Raw genomic sequence first — 19,141 nt, forward strand, 5'->3', positions numbered from 1 at the left:
AAAGTGATTTAGAAGTTGTCTATCTCCCGGTGATTCCAAAGCTCCTGAGCCAGCCGTGTAAACACCAATACTCCCATCTGGTAGTCCTGCTAGCTGGACAGCTAACTGAGCTAACAAGCTAACACTAGCCGCAGAATGCAGTAAGCAGCAGTCAGCATTTACTCTGGTGATATCCTGCCCTGATTTGTTGAATATGAATTCAACAATACCCACAAAATGCACCTTTACCGTTCACTCGTCATGTGAGAGGAATGTCTGGTACATCAGACAGAAAAAGTTGGGAACCAGTAATGAGGCAATAATTGGGTCAGTGTTAAGGATCGGCTCGTGTTGTTGCATGCCTGGTTTCTGTGTTGACACAACAGATAGCCCCAGTTTCTATCGATGACTAGAGGTCACACCTGTCACCAGGATTACCTGCTGGGTTGGCCTCAGCCAGGCTGATCTTCAGGGAGCCCCTCGGGCAAAACTGAACCATTGGCCCCAATTATGTCCGTATAATAACTGAAATAGGTGGGAAGGCAGGAAACACCCAACCAAGACTGTGAAACTTTATGCAAGTTTATGAAAGAATGAACAGCCTCATTTGGCTTCATTCAATACATTCAGAGGTTTTGGTGCTAAAGTATTATTTGGTCAGTAGCTTATTGCGGCTGCTGACTTTTTAACTGTTCTCCACTTGTGTGACTGTTTTCTCCTTGTGTTATTGTTGCAGGATGGTTTCAGCAGTTCATCCTGCACTCCTCACTTGCGACCACAGTGACCGCTATTATAAAAATATACTCCTGCTGTGATGTTAAATATTTATCAGACACTGTTTACTGAATCAAATGACCACAAAGTTACTGTCACCTGCTGAGTGTCTGGGAGCCTGAGGCAGATTAACCCCATCTGTAATCCCCCCGTTGGTTTTATTAGAACTATAATAAAGTTCTCTCCTGTTTTATTTCCTATATTGCAATTTATTTATTTTCAGTCCGGGCACTGAACACAAGTACTCTTACAGGAATGTACTACTGCTCAGTGTCACGGGCAGCAACGTGGACGCCGTCTTGCACCATGTTGTTGTTGTTGCTTCCCACAAGAATTCCTCCCACGAACTATGTTAATATGTTGTCATCTGATCGCTGCCTCGTTAGTCACAGTGATAAATCTGACCACTCTGCAGAGGTGGAATGTAACTAAGTACTCGACTATTCAAGTGCAATTATGACGTAGTGTTTTTATGTCAACTATACTTCTTCTCCAGTACATCCCAGAGAAAATACTGCACTTTTTACTGCTTTACATTCGCTTTACAGTTACAGTTACTGTGAATATCATTTTGTATTTACATGTCACAGTTACAGGAGCCATTTTTCTACATATTAATAGAGTGTTTTTACTTTTTAAAATCTGATTATACATCTGCATTTTTATTTGGGGAACCCTTTGAATGCAGGACTTTGTAATTGAGTGTTTACATGTTGTAGCACTGATAAGTTTACATCACAGTACTACCAGCCCGCACTGGGAGTTGCTTCCTGATCTGTTCCAATCTAATCCCAGTGATCAGCGCTGCGAGGAGCGCGCTGGGAGCCGGTAAACACGTTGCGAAACTGAAACTGGTCCTGTGCCATTTTCACAACCCTGCTCCGTTTGTTTTGTTCTCCGCAGGGTTTGTGCCTCCCTGCTGCAGTCCAGACTGCAGCTGTGAGAGCCAACGCCGCTGATGCCAGTTCATTTAGAACTTGGACGCAGCTCGCTGTTTGTAATCATGGAGGAGATGATGTCAGTCACTGTGATAAAAACTCAACCGTGGGAGAGCGCGAGAGGCAAACTGACACACCGTCCGTCATCATATAACTGACTGTACGGCTGACGCAGCCTGTTACAACTAGTTGGCTCCCAAACCAGTGTGACGACTAACAGACTTCTCGCTTCATCCAGTCAAACAACAGTGACCTTAATATGACTGAGACGCCAAACACGACCCGGAGCTGAGATTTAATTCCCTTCTCGTCTCAGAATTGCACATGCTGTATATTTATGAACTGATATGTGCACATAAGGTGACACAAAGGGATAAAATAATGATCCAGAATATCATGGAAAACTCGCCAGATGCTCTCTGAATGGAGTTTGTAATCTGCTTTCATGCTTGAACGACTCTTTTGTGACATGTTTTTGGTTGTGCGTCGAGCCCAACAAAAAGTAATATTCACATTATGTCGTTCAGGAAAAAAAAAAAATAAATCTCCTCCTGGCTTCACTTACTTTCAGTCACTTGAATACTTAATGTGTCATGAATGATGCAGACAGTGAGGGAGAGAAAAAGATTATCGTGTCTTGGCTTTGAGCTCATCTCCTCACAGCCGCCTGCACACGATGATTGGCATTCATTAGTGAATAAAAACACAGATGCAGAAAAAGAAATTCCTTCAAAAATAGGGTTTATTAAATACTTTTAGCTATCATAAATAATGAAAAACAAAAAAGATAGATTTGAATGTTCAGCAGTGAATGTCCTCAGGAGACCATCTGTCACGAGGGGGTCTTTGGGTGCGAGTCCCACTGGGACAGCTGAACCAAATCCCACAGCACCAGCTGGGAGAATTAAGCCGAGAATAAATAATGGGGAGAGCAGGGCACCTTTGGCTGAGGACAAAACAATTGTCTTGACAGGAACACAAATGGATTCTCCCTCCTAACGGCCTCAACTTTCTCTTCCCTGACAGGGCTGAGTCGAGTCTTCTAGTGGCGTCTTCCATCCGCAAGTAACATCCTGTCACATCGTCCTTCATCTGTTTCTCTCTTTTTTCTTTTTTTTTTTTCAAATGGTCTCATCAGCTGACAGCCTGCGCCAGGATTTCATTTCCCTTTAAACAAAAGCCAAACAGAACAAACATTAGTCCACACTTTCATTTAGTTTCTCCTTGCTTATTTCAGCCATTTAAGTCAGAACTTACACGTTGCTGCCGGGCACAATCCTCTCCTGGTGCTGCTTCGTCAGACTGAACCTTTTGAAGAAGGCGGGCAGTTTGAGCTTGGTTCTGGCGGACCTGGAGGCAACACTGGAAAAGTAAAAGTTCTTCAGTTAGACAAGATGTGGCACCGCAGAGCTGAAGCGCTAATGAGAAGCCTTGTGGACAAACGTGCCGATTAACATTCATGTGTGAATGGGAAGGTATGGCTGTTCTTCAAATTCTTCAAATTCAACACAGGTTTATAAAAGACACTAACTCCCGTTTCTTTGTTTTCTTAACATCCTTGTAGTAAAAATCCTGAGTGAACCTCTCAGTTTGAAGCCAGTTAAAACGAGATTTAAAATGACATGACAACAAGAGGTCAAAGGTCACAAAGCGTTGTGTTTGTAGATGCCAGCTGAGTGTGTAAACGGTCCTGAAAATGTCCAAAAACAAAAAGAAAACCGAACCTACAATTGCAGCAAGCCACTTAAGGCTTTTTTCCTTAAACCCACCATTCTGCCTGTTGTTTAGTCTCCGTCCTCTCCTCCGCAGCTTCTCCTTTCAGTCCACCATCCTCCTCCTCCTCCTCCTCCTCCTCCTCCTCCGGTATCTGCTCCCACAGCCGGCTGTTGACCCACAGGGCTTCCTGCAGGCTGAGGCCGTTTCCTACGCAGGTCACCCGGCGACACAGCGGGCAGCTCACGGTGAGCAGCGAGCTCGTGGCCTGCGACATGGTCTCCAGGCACAGCTCGCAGAAGGTGTGCCTGCAGTGGAGCAACCGGGGGATCCTCTCCGTCCGAGAGTAGGGAAAGAGGCAGACGCTGCACTCGCCGTCCTCACACAGAACCATGGTCGAGCCGAACAGAACGCAACGGGTTGACTGTAAGGACCAAAATCAGTCTTGTAGTCAGTAAATCCGATGAAAACCGATCTAATATCGAGCAGCTGATGAGGGCTTGTTGAAGTAGTAGATGGTTGCTGCAGGTCCCAAGTTAGAGGTTTGCTTCTTTCTGTTAAATAAAAAAATTAGTTTAGATGATTATCAGATATGCAGAAGGATAACAATTATACATTTTTTGACAGCAGTAATAAATGAAGAACAAGCAATTAAAGGGGCATTATGTGGTTTTGGAGGAGATATTCAAACTGAGAATTTTAACATTTACAATACTAATGAGGTAATAATACAAGCTCATATAGACAGGTCTTTTGTTTTCCACAACTGAATAAACAAGCTGTTCTCAGAGGAAAATAAGATCCCCAGAACTCCGTTTGAAGCTTGAAAGGTGGCAGGGTCCGCCACATATAAATATATGACAGTATGGAATTGAATTCTTTCATTTTATACAGTTTATCCAGTCATGAAAATGAAAAGTTTAATTATTTAATTTGTTAATAATGTATGGCATGAAAAAATAAAAAATAAATCAGTCTTTCCTCTCCTCAGAATCTATATGCAAAATTAGCAATACATCACTTTTCTCACTAATTGTACGATGTTGGAGAACAGTCAAGACAATAAAGAAACCTTAAGAAAACTTGAGTTGAATAACGCTAAACCACAGCATAAACAACTATCCACAACTAAACACATTTTAAAGGACAGAATAAATGAAGATAATGACAATAATGTGTGACTACTTACAGTATAGTTGAAGCCTCTGTAATGACGTTATTCCCAGAACAGACAGTCCTCCTTCAGCCCTCTATAATGGTGCTGTCCCGACACAGCCACACTGCAGTGAATGGAGAGGCTGAGCTCGTCTGCCGCCTGTTAAGAGTGTCTGGTGTGTTTGTGGGGGCGGGACAGGCCAACAGCTGGGGAGGCACAGCGGCCGAGGGGCTCTTTGTTCAGTGTTTGACGGAGGGCAGGTGGAAGGACGGGTGGGGGGGTGAGAGAAGGTACAATACAGCAGTGATAACCAGCCTGTCTCGTTGCCCCAGTATTCAAAACCTACCTGAATCACATCATTATGCATTTGAATGTATTAAAATGAACCGGCACACGAAAAGACGGATGCGTTTGTTTAAAATGAAAGAAGAAAAACGAGGGCTCGTCCGGGATTTGAACCCGGGACCTCTCGCACCCAAAGCGAGAATCATACCCCTAGACCAACGAGCCACACTATACAAGCTCGATCTTCTGGATTATATAGCTAACTACATCTCATTTTTTGTAGTAAATTTTCCATTTTTATGCTCATGTATATGATCTATGACTACATGATGCGTGTTTCAAAAGCTCTCACACACTCACAAACCAATAACACTCCAGCTTTCTGTTAGGATAGCACACCGTTCAGAGGCTGTAGCTAACTGCTATCTGTGAGCTAACCCCACTAGCGTAAATTTACACCCATGATACCATCAGCCTGATACCATATGCTTACAAAATTAGTGTTTTCAGTCTGTAATTCAGTCACACAGCAGAATGCAACCAGAGGGAGACACGTCGCCACAGACACTGCAATGATACTGACTTATAATTCACACAGGACGTGCTTCCAGTCACCGCTGATTAGAGCTAACGCCGTTTGACGTGTCAGGTTAGCAGGCTGGTATCACTTACAGGTAACCAAAAAGGAGGGCTCGTCCGGGATTTGAACCCGGGACCTCTCGCACCCGAAGCGAGAATCATACCCCTAGACCAACGAGCCACGTGTTCAACCACAGCGACACAACTTTATTTAATAAATTCCTCACGGATTCTTCCACTAACGACGATGTGGAATTATAATATTCTGTCCGCGTTATCCCTTTTTTTCCGTCTCCCTGGAATTTGCAAACCCTGCACAAATTGGGCGTCTGACGATTGAAATCAAGGTGAAGAAAAGCATAAGCGAAATGTATTAAAGGTTGAACTGCTGCATAATTTAAGGCGCTACACGGCTGGATACGTAATGTAATTTGGTTTTAATAACAACATACGAGCTACAGGACATGTTTATCTATGCCTTACCTGTCTGCAGAGCCCCATCTGACAGAGTAGACCCACCACTCATTACGTACAGCGTGATGAGGTCACAGGTTGGAGGAGGAGTTACCGCCTAACATCAGGAAACTTGTTATTTTGTGCCGTTTGGTTCAGTTAACGATGTAAACAAAGGTAGCCAGACGCACTGAAGCTATCTAAAGTCAACTGCTCATGTTTGCTAGCCATGTAAGAAACATTAACAGTCTTCTTACCTCGCTTAGCCTTTGCTGTTATCCAAAATAAACTGATTTAAAGTTAGTAAACTCGGCTCTCACAACCTAACAGGCACCGTTGCAGCTCAGGTTGGTTATGGTTAGCTAGATGCTAACGTTAACGTTGTCACAGAGGTTAGGTTAGTCTGCTTAGCTGGTCGCTAACTTGACACGAAGTTAACGGTGTTCAAAGAGACAGTAAGTTAATTACCAAACTTGTATCACTTCCGACCAGATGGAGGCATCCCTGGGATCCCTGCACAGTCCTGATTTGAGGTAACTAATATGAACTGTGGCTAAAGTTAATGATTAGCTTGTAAACTTTTAGCTAATTTAATATCACGGGCAACCAGTGGTGTTACTCTCTTGCAGAGATAGCAACCTTGTGGTATTTTAACTGCTCTTGCTAACGTGTTTTGGTGTTTTGTGTGCGTATTCCAGCTCTGTACTGTCATCATGTGAGCCAGAGCTTCAGGAGCTGATGAGACAGATCGACATCATGATCAACCATCAGAAGAGGGAGTGGGAGGCTGAGATGCAGGACATGAAGCTCAGGTTGAGGAGTGGGGAAGAGGAGCTGTTGACTTCCAGGAATCTCATCGAACGGAGGGACCTGGAGGTACAGCAGGAGCTCCTTCCTAAAGTTATATTGTACTGAGGAAGATGACCAGTGAGGGATCCATCCATCTTAACTGGAATTCACTGTCTTGGAAGATGTGGTTCTGTTTTTGTTGCTTCACCTCACATCCTCTGCATGGAGCTAATGCAACTATGCATAGTTGTAATTTAGATTTTTTTTTTTTACTATACCTTGATTGTCTTCACCCCTGATTATAGATCGGACTGCTCCACCAGCAGCTGGAAGAAGTCCAGCCTGGTCGGCAAGAGCTGGTTGCCAAGTATGAGCAACAGCTGCAGAAAGTCAGAGAAGAGGTAAGACAGACGGAGAAATCGGTCAAACTGCCTTTCAGTCAACATTCATTACTTTAGTCCTAATTCACCAGTTAAACCGAACAAAATACAAGTCCAACAAATCACTTCAAAAGGAGCTGAATATGTTTTTATCTTTACAGACTGAACAATCTTATATTTTACTCAACTCTTGTCACTTAGTCTGTTGATTACTTTCTCATATAATCGATTAGTTGTTTGGTTTCTAAAATGTAAGAGAATGGTGAAAAATGTGCTCCAGTGTTTCCCAAAGCCCCGGGACGTCTTAAAATCTGGACTCAGTCCAGCTCTACTACATACTTAATGTTAGGTGGCTTTTAATATTGATCATTGTGAATGCTATTGCTTAACATTCTGCATCATCACCTGTATGTGTTTTTGACAACAGCGTTTTCAAGGCTTCTGATTAAAAATATTTTTTCCTTGCAGTTAGACAAATTAAAAAGAAGTTATCACAAGCTTCAGCGCAAACAGCTGAAGGAGACCGATGGAGGAGCCAATGCTAAAGACATGATCCGACTCAATGGAAAGATCGAGGTACAAAATCATTAGTCCAACTCCTTTTTACCTGTGCCTGTTCACTTATAGATTGCCCTTTACTGCCATCTCCTGGTTATATGGAGTATAAACACCTTGTCTCTCCCTGCAGGAGTATCAGCAGCTCTCAGCAGACTGGGAGAAGCAGCGTGTCCAGCACCAAAACCAGCAAACAGCACTGGAGGCCCAGAATAAGAGCCTGACTGATGAGCTCACACACGTTAAAGTAAAGGCAGATTAATACATTTTTCATAACATCATGGCAGCACAACAGTGTCAAGTCAGACAGAAGTCAGGTTATCTTTTCACACATACGTTCTGTCATTTGATTTCTAGGCCCGACTGCAGGCGTTGCAAAAGGAGAGCGAGCACAGGGAGTGCTGCCTAGAGGTGCAACGTCTGTGCAGCCAGCTGGAGAAGGCTCAGGGCAGCCTGCACTCACAAGAGCTTGAACTGAAACGCCTTCGACCCCTCGAGATTTGGCTGGGACAATACCAGAGAGAGCAGCAGGTTAGTACCTGTAGGAAGATAGACAAGCAGGAGCAGATTAAAGCTTGTGACAAACCTGAAGACTAGCTGAAAACTGCTAAAAACTGGACAAACCGCATAAAAAAAAACTTTCCAATAACATATTCTAATAGTCTTTTAATTGCAAGGAAGGAGCATAAATCTGACAGTGGCCATAAACAACTCTGTAAATCCAGCAAGAACTCCGATTGTTGCGTGTGATTGTTCCAGAGCAGCCATGGATCACAACCAGCTGCTTTCACTCTTAACTTGTAATGACACTTTGATGGAATGCTGTAAAAGTTTTCATTCTCTTGCCACAGTACAGTTGCTTTTTCCTTTGTTTCAGTTGTCCAGTGCACTCTCACAATATAAACCTTTACGCTCTGAATTATTGTTCTTCTCTTGTTTATGTGGCAGGATGTCTCCCTGTCCTGTGTGTCAGTCGCCAGATATCAAACCTGTTATTTTATTCATGAGAACAACCAGAGGTGTCTTGATCAAAGACTTATGAACAACATCTTTTTCTTATCTGTCAACAACAACTCACCCAGATTGGAGCAACAATCAAATCATATTCAAAATGGGCATTTATAATTATATGTCCCTGCTTTGTGTGATCATGATGGGTCCTCAGGGCTGTAAATTGTTTATGGTGGCCTCCTATCATCCCACATTATAAAAAGAGAGAGAGAAGTGAGCGATTCAGTGACAGTTTTCAATTTAGTAAACTGCTAAATACACAGTGTGTATGAAAAGAAATAGTTTGAATATTTTCCGAGACATTTTTTTCAGTAGGGCACAATTCAAATCTCCACTAACAGCGATAATCACAGTATTGACCGTAACAAATAGTGACTCTGAAAATCCTTTTTCCATGGTATCATCAGATATGTGATACACCTGATTTACATCAATCCATGCACCAAACGTCAGTAACTCAATTCTAGCACACGCTTTGGACTGCACCATGGGTCAGCCAATGTGTTAATCTTTTTCAATATACAAGCAACAAGTTTGTTTGTGTTTTCTGAGTATTCAGGAAGAGAAATGGAAAGTGGCATTGTGTGGCGCAGTTCACAAACTAACTTAATCAGCCTTGTTTAACAGTAGACTTGTGCTGCAGTGCAGGAGGTTAAAATACTGTTGTGTCAGCTGAGGATCCTCTGCTGCTCCACAGGTCCTGGCAGAGGAAAGGCAGGAGCTCCACGCCACCCTGGACTCCCAGGATACATTTGTGCGAAGAGCCAGTCTTGAACGCCAGAGGCTTCGCAATGAAGCGGCCAGACTCAACCAAGTGCTGCAAGCTAAGGATCAAGTCATACGGTGGGTTGATTTCTACCTGTGAATAATGTTAAGATGCAGTACAGAAACAGAACACAAGAGGGCGGTGTGTACTTGTGGGTAGTCTAACACAATAAGCTCGATGTTTGTGTGAAAAAGCTTTTATAGAGGTCAATAAAGCGCAGCTATGTTGTTGTTGTTGTTGTTTTCTCAGCTCTCTGGAGGATTGTCTGGCAGCTCAGGGCTGTGATGGAGTGGAAACCCTCAGACAAGATCTGGAAAAGACCGCAGCCAAGCTACACTGCGCCCAGGCCTGTGAGGTTCACCTCAAGGCTGAACTGGCATGTCTCAAAGAGAGGTGAATACTGGCTTCTTCATACACCCACATTATTATTATTTTGAACATATGAGCTTGACTGAATTTGGGATATCAACATGATGTTTATGTTATTGTGATTTGCTCAGACTGGAGAGGGTGAGCCGACAGAGAGCTGACCAGTCAACGAAGGAGGAACTGAGGAGTGTTAAAGCACAATATGATTCCTCTGCTGCTGAAATGAAGAAGGTCAGAGAGCTTGTAAAGCGTCTTTGACATACATACTGCACTTGTGTAAAATATAGCTGAATCAAATTAGCATCATCTCTTCTGTGGGTCCATTCTGCAGCTCAGAGAGGAGCTTCAAAGGGCCAAGCAGACCCACAGCGGTGAGGTGGAGGGAATGAGGAAGGAGGTTTCAAAGCTGACCGCCGAGCTGCACCAACGAGACATCACCATCGCCTCTCTGAACAGCGCCTCGTCCAGCATCAAGCAGCAGCTCCGCGGTGAGGTGGAGCGAGCTGAAAAGAAGGCAGCTGAGCTTAAAGTAAGAAAATGAAAGGAAATTAGACATTTAATTTGGCATTTATTCATCTCAAACTGTCTAATTTTTGGTTTGCTTTGACACAGATCATTTAAAGCTTGAGAGAGGGTTGAGAAAAGCTGCATCATTCTGGATCCCATGCATCTGCTCAGGCATTCAGTAACACAAGTCACATTTTTCTTCTTCATCTTTCTCAGATGACTCAGGCGCAGCTGGAGACTCTACAAGCTGAGAACCAACATCTGAAGGGCCTGCTACAGAGGCTGGAGTCTCAGTCACCAAAGGTATGTCTGCTTTGACATAGTTGTGATGGAGTCATTACAGTTTTGCAGACCGCAGCAGACCCTGGCTTCAGTGACTCATCTCTCTGTGCTTTCTACCCCCTGGTTAACTCTGCTCTGCTCAGAGGGGGGATCCATCACTTGCATCCCTGAGGGAGAGTTATGTGTCATCTCTGAGCAACCTGGAGCAGGAGAATCGGCAGCTGAGGCAGGCGCTCGCCCGACTGGAGGTCTCCAGCCGGACCTGTCAGGACAAATATGAACAGGCTCTCCTCAGCCATGCCATGACCGACCAACCACAGCCTGCACAGGAGAGGTACCTGGTTTGCACAGACACACACAATATCACAAGAGACCAAGAAACTGAACCAATGCCCATCTTCTGCTCCGTATTTACCAGAAATCACAAACACAGGGAGGAGGCGCAGACAGCGACTCGCTCCGAAGGGGAGATCCAGAAGCTTTTCAAACAGCTGCACACCCTGTCGCGTTCCCCTGGAGAGCACTCCTGTAGCCAGGCTGCAGACAGCGGGGCTCATTCAACAGCATCCTCCTCCACTTCCTCCTCCGGTAGCGCAAGACTCAGCAGGAAAAACTCAGTGCTGAGTACTGATCACTCTGTTGCTGATGGGCAAAGTTGCAGCTCTGAAGACTCTCTGCCTTTAATGTCCAAAGAAATAGTGATACCCTCTCCCTCTCCAGTGGTGAGGCTCATCACAAACTACAGTCCAAGTCTACAGTTATGTTTTGGTAATGTTCTGCAAAGAATCCTACGACTGTGTGTTTTTTCCTTTCCTTCCCAGGAGCTTTCGTCAGTGTCACCTATAGACGGCATGGTCTCTCGTTTCCTGGAGGAAGAGGACCTGAGGTCCACAGCGCTGCTCCACAGATTGGACACCTTCATCCAGGATATGAGTGAGAACAACACAAAGACAGTGTCAAAGTACCTTCCAAGCGGCTCTGGGCCCGAGTCTGCTCAGACTTCAGCACAGACTGGTTAGTGAGCGAGTAAAGTGGAATAAAAGTGCCCTGGACAGCAGTGCCAAAGACTGTTCTTGTACACAGAGATTTAAGTTCAACCATTTCATTCCAGGTTGCTCTCAACATGTACAGTGGTGTCATAGCGCAGCACTGTACACGTGAGCTTTATCAAGACCACTCCGTCCCCAGAGGGAAGTTAATGTATCACACAGTAATCTTCTGCAGCTGATTAGCTCAGATTACTGCCTGTGATTATCCTCTTATTCAGTTCATCATGTATTTGTTTTGTCTGTGTGCCGGTAGAGAACTGATTAAAGCTGACTGATCGAACTCTTCGCTTCACCTCACGTCTTGTGGTGAAAGCTGTATTTGAACACGCCATCAAAGACAAACAAGCGAGACAGCTGCACTGTGAATCTGTTTCAAACCGTGTCATCACAGGCTTAAGAATACTGTGCAGCTTTGTTTTACTTTGCATTAGCATTGTTAGCTTCAGGGTTGCAACTAATGATTATTATAACAAAACAAGGGCAGCGTCTACCGATCTGGCATATGTTGATTTACCACATTGACCATCGTGCTTGACTGATGTCACTCCTCACTAGCTCGGCACTGTTAACACACCACTGACACTTTGTTGGCAAGAGAGCCGACTGATCAGCATCTCGAGCGAGCATCCAGCATACGTACCAGTGCCAGGTTTAAAAGTGTCCTAGTCAGCCATTGGCCCAGTCCCGCCAGAAAACAGTTGAATATGCAACAGTTTCACAGAGCCCAAAGCGACGTCCTCAGATGTCTGGGCTGAATCCAAAAGTAATAAATCATTTTACACCGACAGAAGTGTCAAAAAAAAGCAGCAAATCCTCAAAGTTGAGAAGCAGGAACCAGCTTTTGCATTTTCTGTCAGCCAGTTTTGTTTTTGTTTTTGTTTTTCATTGTGGAAAAATTAGAAGGAGTAGAGAGGCAAGAAGATGGGAAACACTGCACTTAATTTGTGAATTAGGTCAGGGTGAAGGTGCAAGTGACCCCAGACACACCGCCTTAACTATGAGTCATGATGGTCCGTTTCTCAGAAACAGAATTGTTTGCCATCGTTTGCGTAATTGAATATTCTGAAGTACCGTAAAGATCCCTTAATGCCCGAGATATCTTGTGTACATTTGATGACCAGAGAGTCTTTTTAAGAGTAAGCCTTGTTGTTACACCCTTTTCTGTATATCTATATAGATTTATTATCAGACCATCATGGAAATGTGCTTTGAGTAGAATAAAATGACCTGAGGACTGACTGTTAACGGTGCTTTCTGCCCTGCAGTCTGTCATATTTGTGTGACACGTTACTGATTTATTGTTCCTGAATTCCACCTGAGTTAGTCGTTGGAGTCCCGACATTAAGCGGAATTCCTTTGCACTTTTCCTCTCAGGACGCCGCATATTCCAATTTTTCAAGTGGCCTGGAATGCACCGTTAATACTCGCTTTGCATTGACGTCCGGAGAAAAGAATGTTGCTGCGAGCCAAAGAGGTGTCCGTCCTCCCTGCACGTCTGTCATAACTGGGAAAATACCACATATGTACATGTCTATCCAGACATCTCACAGTCGGGAGGGAGAGAATGCAGCTAATACTGCAGCCCTCCTCATTTCTCCCCCCGCTGCACCAACGCCACCATCACCACCCACTGCAGAGGCCCTCGAGCTAGTCAAATGCAGGAATGTGTTGCCCATGCCAATGCTGTCATGAACGTTACCCTGCGGCCTGCTTTGTCCTCATCGTTAGAAAGCTGATGGAATGTTAATATTAACCATGTGGGGCGCTCGACCTCGCAAACGCTGGAAGGCCCGAGGGGATCGGTTATATTTTACTGCTCTCCTAATGAAGGACACACTGATAGAATGGAAATAAAGTGGAATATTCTCAAGAATTATGTGTTTTTTGTTTTCGCTGTCACACTGTTACAAGACAGATGTTCTGCTCAGAAGTCCCCCGAGTCCACTGACTTGTCACTTTGGTATTTGGTAGCCTCTGTTACCAGCACTGTAAGCCCCAACAAACAGCGCGGAGGAATTTGGCAAGGCAGGCATTCCTCCGGCTCTCTCTTGAGGGAGGTGAAAAGGTTTTTATATGTGGAGATTCTTTGAAGGGGCCTCGTAAAAGGGAGGAGGAGTGAGGCTGAGTGAGGCTCTTCCAGGGAGAGTTTGACTTGTTTTATTTACGTAATGATTCACAGGAAAAGTTTGCTTTGGGCAACGAGATGATTGAGTTAATTGATTACGTTGATGAATTGGATCGTCTCTTTAAACACATCAGGACAAATGTTACAAGTGAGATTATGACGCACCTTCCCTCGAAAGGAATTCTCTCAGATATCCATCGCCCTCATTTTTTATGAGGCTGTGTATTAAAGGAGCATTCCAGCAATTAAGTGTTGGAATTCCATAACCTCCACTCAACTCTAAGGGACATGATATTAAAAAAGGGAAGGGCAAAAGTGAAGCTGCAGACATCAAGACAGTCTTGACTTTTAAGTATTGTTTAAGCCCCTGTAACACTGAATCCTACAGTTCCCATTATGCAACTCATTACAGCCTCTCGTTCTAGGCTGACTTTTCGAACCCCATGCCCTGAATTTGAGATGCAGGCTTTCCGCTAAACAATTTGAGTGCCCGTTGCATTATGGATGATGTAGGCACCAGGTTTTGGAAAAGCAATCAGCTGTCTTAAGAACAGATTTTCGAAAATCAATACAGCAAAACCAGAGAGATCGCCTATTTTATTGCATGCTGTCTTCTTCCTTTTTAAAAACCTGGAGCCGACAGTACCCACAATGCAACATCGCACGCCGAGTAACATCACTGGAAGCAGTTTATCAGAGTATATGCATCTTTCTCTGGAGCCACAAATTGCTTTATAATACTTTTCCACACATGCAGCAGTACTCCGTAAGGTCTGTAAACACACTTTAAGGTGTAAAATTGATGGACTTACCCTTTAACTTTCTCATTCAAGCTGCAAAATCACTGCGTTTCTTGTTCTACCACAAACAAGCAGCAGAGGGGGCACCTTAAATTCTCTCCTGTCACACTGGAATCTGCCAAATCAATCCCTCAATCAACCAGTAATTCAGGGGTTTGTCTCTTTGTTTACGCCTCCCCTGCTCCCCCTCATGAATCAGGAATGCCTCTACAGTCCAACATGTACTGAATGTGTTATGTCACGAGCCAGACATCTCAGAGGTTACGTGAAGCCAAATCAACAAGAGAGCGCGTAAATATGCGACACATAAAGATTCCTCTGTGGGAAAATTGGTTCATTTCATCAGCCCATCTTGAAGGAGGGAGCTATCTGAGGTATTTGTTTGAGGAATCTGCCTTATCGCTGAGATCATAACTTGTCATGGGAGTAAAGAATAAGGATGGAGCGTCTGTGTGCAGGCCTGACTTATCTCTGTAGGATGGCTGAGAGGCGATGGAGGTTGGCGGGGTTTTTCTTAAACTGGGACTGCCAGGAGATTGATGAGGAATGTGGTAGAAGGAATTTCTGATCGTTTGCGTGATAATTCATTAAAACCAAAGTGGCCAACAGTTTGTTTTTGTGTGAGGAAAAAGTTGCCCAATCACAGAGAGAAATGCCTCCTCGAGTGTTGGACAGCTCCGCTCGGAGGTTGTTGCACCTCGGCGGACTCGGATAAACATATTTCTATTAACTTCCTTCGCAAGATTAGAAAAACTTTTCCCAGAATTGTCACAGCCAGCGTGCATTCTTTGTTGCGCATTCCGTGGCGGGGCCCTCTCACTACATGCTTGTCGTGCTTCGCCTGTGTCCATGTCCCACTTCCAGCTCCAGACATGTCCGTTCTTTAATGGGAACGTCTCATTGTTCTTGAGTGTGATTGTGCTCGGGGAGGGTGGGGTTGAGGGGCTGAGGGGTTGAGGGAGTGGGTGCAGGTTGTGGCCGGGCTCATCTCGTGCAGTGGGACTCCGGACGTTCGCTCCGGGATACTTGGAATGCTGCAGAGACAGAGGGGCGAGTTCTTATCAGCCCTCTCGGGTTCCGTGCCAAGAGAGCGGTGCCAGAGAGGCCTGAGAGGAAGAGACTCATTCCTCTAATGCACAATGAGTGCGTGCGTGCACACTGGTGTCCTACTTACAGTATGTGTTTGTGTGTGTGCTGTGGTATGTAAACAGTCGTAGTGAAATGTTGCTCTTACAGGTCCTGTTTGTAAGAAGGTCGTCAAATACCGACACTTTGGGCTGGCGACCGTCCCGACCTACGATCCCAAAGCGTCGGTATCTGACGATTTGGAAATGAGACTCAAAAATCAACTTTTCTTACAAATAGGACCTTTTAAGTAAAAATAGGAAAACCAGAATATGAAAGCAAACCTCATGGACTTCCTCTGATTATTGGGTTTGCTTAGATGACATAGTGCAACCCTCGCTCCGGTCATGAATGGTATCTGCTGCCAGATGTGAATGATTACCTTTATCTTTCTCCGGATTTTGTGGAATTTTTAGTGATTTTTTTAAAATCCATTCTTTGACCCTGTTCATGCTTCACCTTCCTCTCCACTACATCCTCCTCCTCCTCACTGACCCGATGTTCTGCTCTGTGTTAGAGGGTTGAGTGAGTTTTCTTTATTATTTCCACAGACAGGTGACAAATTAAAGGAAAATCCTGATAAATGACTGTTGGGAGTCAAATCTGAAACCTAATGGTGGATCATGGACCAAACGTATGTTTTGTGTTGTATTGATAAATGCATCCAGGGCCGGTTATGACACATCATTTAACTCGTAAACAATGAATCATGTAAAACTAATATTAATAAACACAATGACTTTTGCAAAAGAGCATGTTAATGAGCACCATGTTTGGTTTGTACCACACCCAAACTTTGGTTCTTAAAGTATCCTAAATTCAGCCAACTATACTATTAACAAAGTATTAGCCAATGTTAACAACTGAGTCAAAAAGGATTAATACAATCTGAGAAAACAAAACTGTATTTTATTCAGGAAAACTACAAGTGTCCGCAGGCTGAGCTCTGAATCTTCAGATCAAATCTGATGGAGTGAAAGTGTCTGAGGTTTTGTTATATCACAATTAAAAAGAATACATAACTGACTGCTTTACACAGAAGGTGCATTAAAATACATTTAAGCAGTCAAAATACAAAAACAGAGGTATTTATTGAGTTAGTATGGAGAGATCGATCGGGTAGAGACTGCTGGACCATCTGGACCGGCCAGGAGGCGTGTGGCTGAAGGCAGAGACTGTAGATGGAGGCTGTGCTTGATTCCGAGGAAAGTCAGGTTGTAAGTATAGACAGTAACAGAAAACATCAAGGAGGAATGTAAAATCATATCAGGCTCAGGTGAAGGCTGGACGCAGGAGACGGGAGCACAGATGACCTCTGAACCTGCAGGAGGCTGGCAGGATGTTACTACTGGCACTGAGAAAACATCACCATGTTGTTAAACAAGACCAAATTAATCAAGTAGAAAGTTTGGATCTTGTTACCTTTGGCTGTCTAGTCGCTGTAGGTGGAGGCTGGAGCTGGTGCTGAATGGCTGGCTGTCAGAGGCTGCAGAGGGATGGGCTGATGCTGGAAGATGCGAGATAGTGGTCCTGGAGCTGGCTTCTTAATCTTGATGCTGCAGGTGGAGCTTGAGTTGTGTTTTTTTCCTGAAGACAGATCAGTGCTGGAGATGGTTTTTTTCTGAAGGCTGGCAGAGAGACGGATGGATGATATCAGCTCGTGTGCGCTGAGAGCTGCAGCTGAAGAACGGCAGCTGAAGAACGGCAGCTGCATTTTAAACTGAGGCTGGGAGCTGAAGGCTGTTAGTCAGAGGCTGATGTAGCCGGCTGTCGTCGGAGGCCGGCATTAAGAAAAATTAAATTATACACATAAAACATCCGTATATTGTATAACAAGACCAAGAGAGTCAAGTAAGTAAAGTATTTATGTTGCCTTAGGGTATCTATTATCCATTTACATTTCATTATGTCTTAAAGATGCACAGCTGGAGGTGGAGGCTGATGCTGGCTGTCTGAACTGGAGATACAGCCTCCAGCCTCTGTAGGTGGAGGCTGGAGTTGCGAGCAAAGTCTGGCCAGGGCGTGAGAATGCAGCTGGATACGGCATGTGGAAAAACTATAAATTTGTGTTGCAGAAATGTTATTTATTATACTGCGACCTCTGCTGGGGTCCTAACCCCTAATTTGGGAACCAATGAGAGGGTTAGATATGTGATGATCAGTATAAAACGAAGCTTATGTGGTCATTAATCTCTGTACAAGCATGAGGATCATTCCGTGTTCGGTCTGGACATTTCTACAGCATCATGGAAAATTGAGGAGGTTTTAGAATCAGAAACGAGGAAGAGCGTCACTTCCTCAGGCATTTCTCTCGAAAAGACATGCAAATCAAAACATGTTCAGCTGTTTATGTCACTGCAGCTGAAAGAATGTAAACCGACTTCCCCTCGCCAATTCATCTGCGTACCCCCGCGGGGCTTGTGTGGCGTAGATTATAATCAGTCGTACATTGTTTTCTGCTTTTTTTCCTCTTTTTTTTTTTTTTTTTTCGTTTTTCAGGGAGAACCATATCAAGGAAATTGCAACTTTCTCAGACTGAGTGGCACCCAGAGTGTTACTTCGATAAACTTTTCTTTTGGGATGTGACAGTTCTGTAAAAAAAGAAAAATGCAAATTCTAATTTGGGTGTTTTTAAAGGGGCACTGTGTAGATTTGGAAAGGAAGTTTAAACTCAATATTCACAATATCATTGAGGTACTAATACAAATACTCAGAAATATTTATTTTTACCATAAGTGAATAAAGAAGCTGTTCTCAGAGGAAGATTAGGTCCCAGTTTGAAAGGTGGCAGGGTCCGCCACATGTAAACAGAGTAAAACACTACGTAATTGTGTTGTCCTTAAAAGTCAGTTTGTTTATTCAGTTTATTCAGTTGAGGAAACAAAGAGAGATTGTTTATTTAGTTTGTTTAGACATAAAGAAATGAGTCAATGAAGATCTTCCTCTTCTGATTAAAATGTCATCCTCAAAACTAAACAGTGCACTTCTGTTCACACCAGTTTGTACTGACATAGTTGCAGTTGCAACAATATGCAACTGGAAGGATATTATTTTTATGACAGAGTGTCTGGTTGATATTATGTCATAGCTCACACCTCAGACCTGAAGCAGTGGACAGTGGACGGTCACGCTCGGTCAGACCTGTGCATGTCATTGCGTAAGACGGGGAGAGAGAAAATGAGGCTAGCCGGGGATGTTTGGTGTTGCAGCGGAAATCTGAGGACTAATTACACGAGACGTTCCAAATGGATGCCCTCTTTAGCCATGAATGAACACGGAATGTTCCAAATAGTTTTTACATAACAGAAACCGACATCAAAGCGCAGACGCAGAAACTGCATCCAAGAATTTCTGTACGGAGCGGGTTCAATGTCAACAAGGCAACACCTCGTTTTTCCAAGAAAATTTATATCACCCAGGACACATTCTGGGCATACTGTACGGGTTTTATTACATGTAGACAGGGAGTTTTAACTTATTTCACAGAGTTCATCCAGTGTCATTAA

The 19,141-nt window shown here is 44.0% G+C and overlaps 2 protein-coding genes and 2 non-coding genes across 5 annotated transcripts; 1 reads left to right on the forward strand and 3 right to left on the reverse strand.

The window, feature by feature from the left end:
* Positions 1-2,802: 2,802 nt before the first annotated feature.
* Positions 2,803-5,963, reverse strand: im:7152348 (uncharacterized protein LOC559250 homolog). 2 transcript variants are annotated; one of them, XM_037114256.1, is made up of 5 exons: positions 5,908-5,963; positions 4,594-4,793; positions 3,461-3,958; positions 2,949-3,053; positions 2,803-2,858 (listed from the first exon to the last, which is right to left on the reverse strand). In XM_037114256.1, the coding sequence occupies exons 3-5, from the start codon at positions 3,796-3,798 to the stop codon at positions 2,813-2,815; spliced, it is 489 nt and encodes a 162-aa protein (XP_036970151.1). In that variant the 5' UTR covers positions 3,799-3,958; positions 4,594-4,793; positions 5,908-5,963; the 3' UTR covers positions 2,803-2,812. The 2 variants fall into 2 exon arrangements, with proteins under 2 accessions (XP_036970151.1, XP_036970150.1); XM_037114255.1 differs by lacking the exon at positions 5,908-5,963 and having other exon boundaries at positions 4,594-5,528.
* Positions 4,999-5,070, reverse strand: trnap-ugg. The gene has a single exon. It is a non-coding gene; the product is annotated as a tRNA-Pro (tRNA).
* Positions 5,534-5,605, reverse strand: trnap-cgg. Its single transcript has one exon. It is a non-coding gene; the product is annotated as a tRNA-Pro (tRNA).
* Positions 5,964-5,988: 25 nt separating the features above from the next.
* cep63 (centrosomal protein 63) lies at positions 5,989-13,458 on the forward strand. The gene is made up of 16 exons (XM_037114253.1): positions 5,989-6,108; positions 6,370-6,410; positions 6,576-6,753; positions 6,972-7,067; positions 7,515-7,622; positions 7,735-7,848; positions 7,959-8,132; positions 9,310-9,455; positions 9,628-9,771; positions 9,879-9,978; positions 10,079-10,276; positions 10,471-10,557; positions 10,680-10,870; positions 10,955-11,258; positions 11,358-11,550; positions 12,960-13,458. The coding sequence occupies exons 1-16, from the start codon at positions 6,094-6,096 to the stop codon at positions 13,004-13,006; spliced, it is 2,136 nt and encodes a 711-aa protein (XP_036970148.1). The 5' UTR covers positions 5,989-6,093; the 3' UTR covers positions 13,007-13,458.
* The last annotated feature ends 5,683 nt before the right edge of the window (positions 13,459-19,141 follow it).

This window comes from Acanthopagrus latus, chromosome 11 (genome assembly GCF_904848185.1).
Source record: "Acanthopagrus latus isolate v.2019 chromosome 11, fAcaLat1.1, whole genome shotgun sequence".
NCBI classification, from domain to species: domain Eukaryota; kingdom Metazoa; phylum Chordata; class Actinopteri; order Spariformes; family Sparidae; genus Acanthopagrus; species Acanthopagrus latus.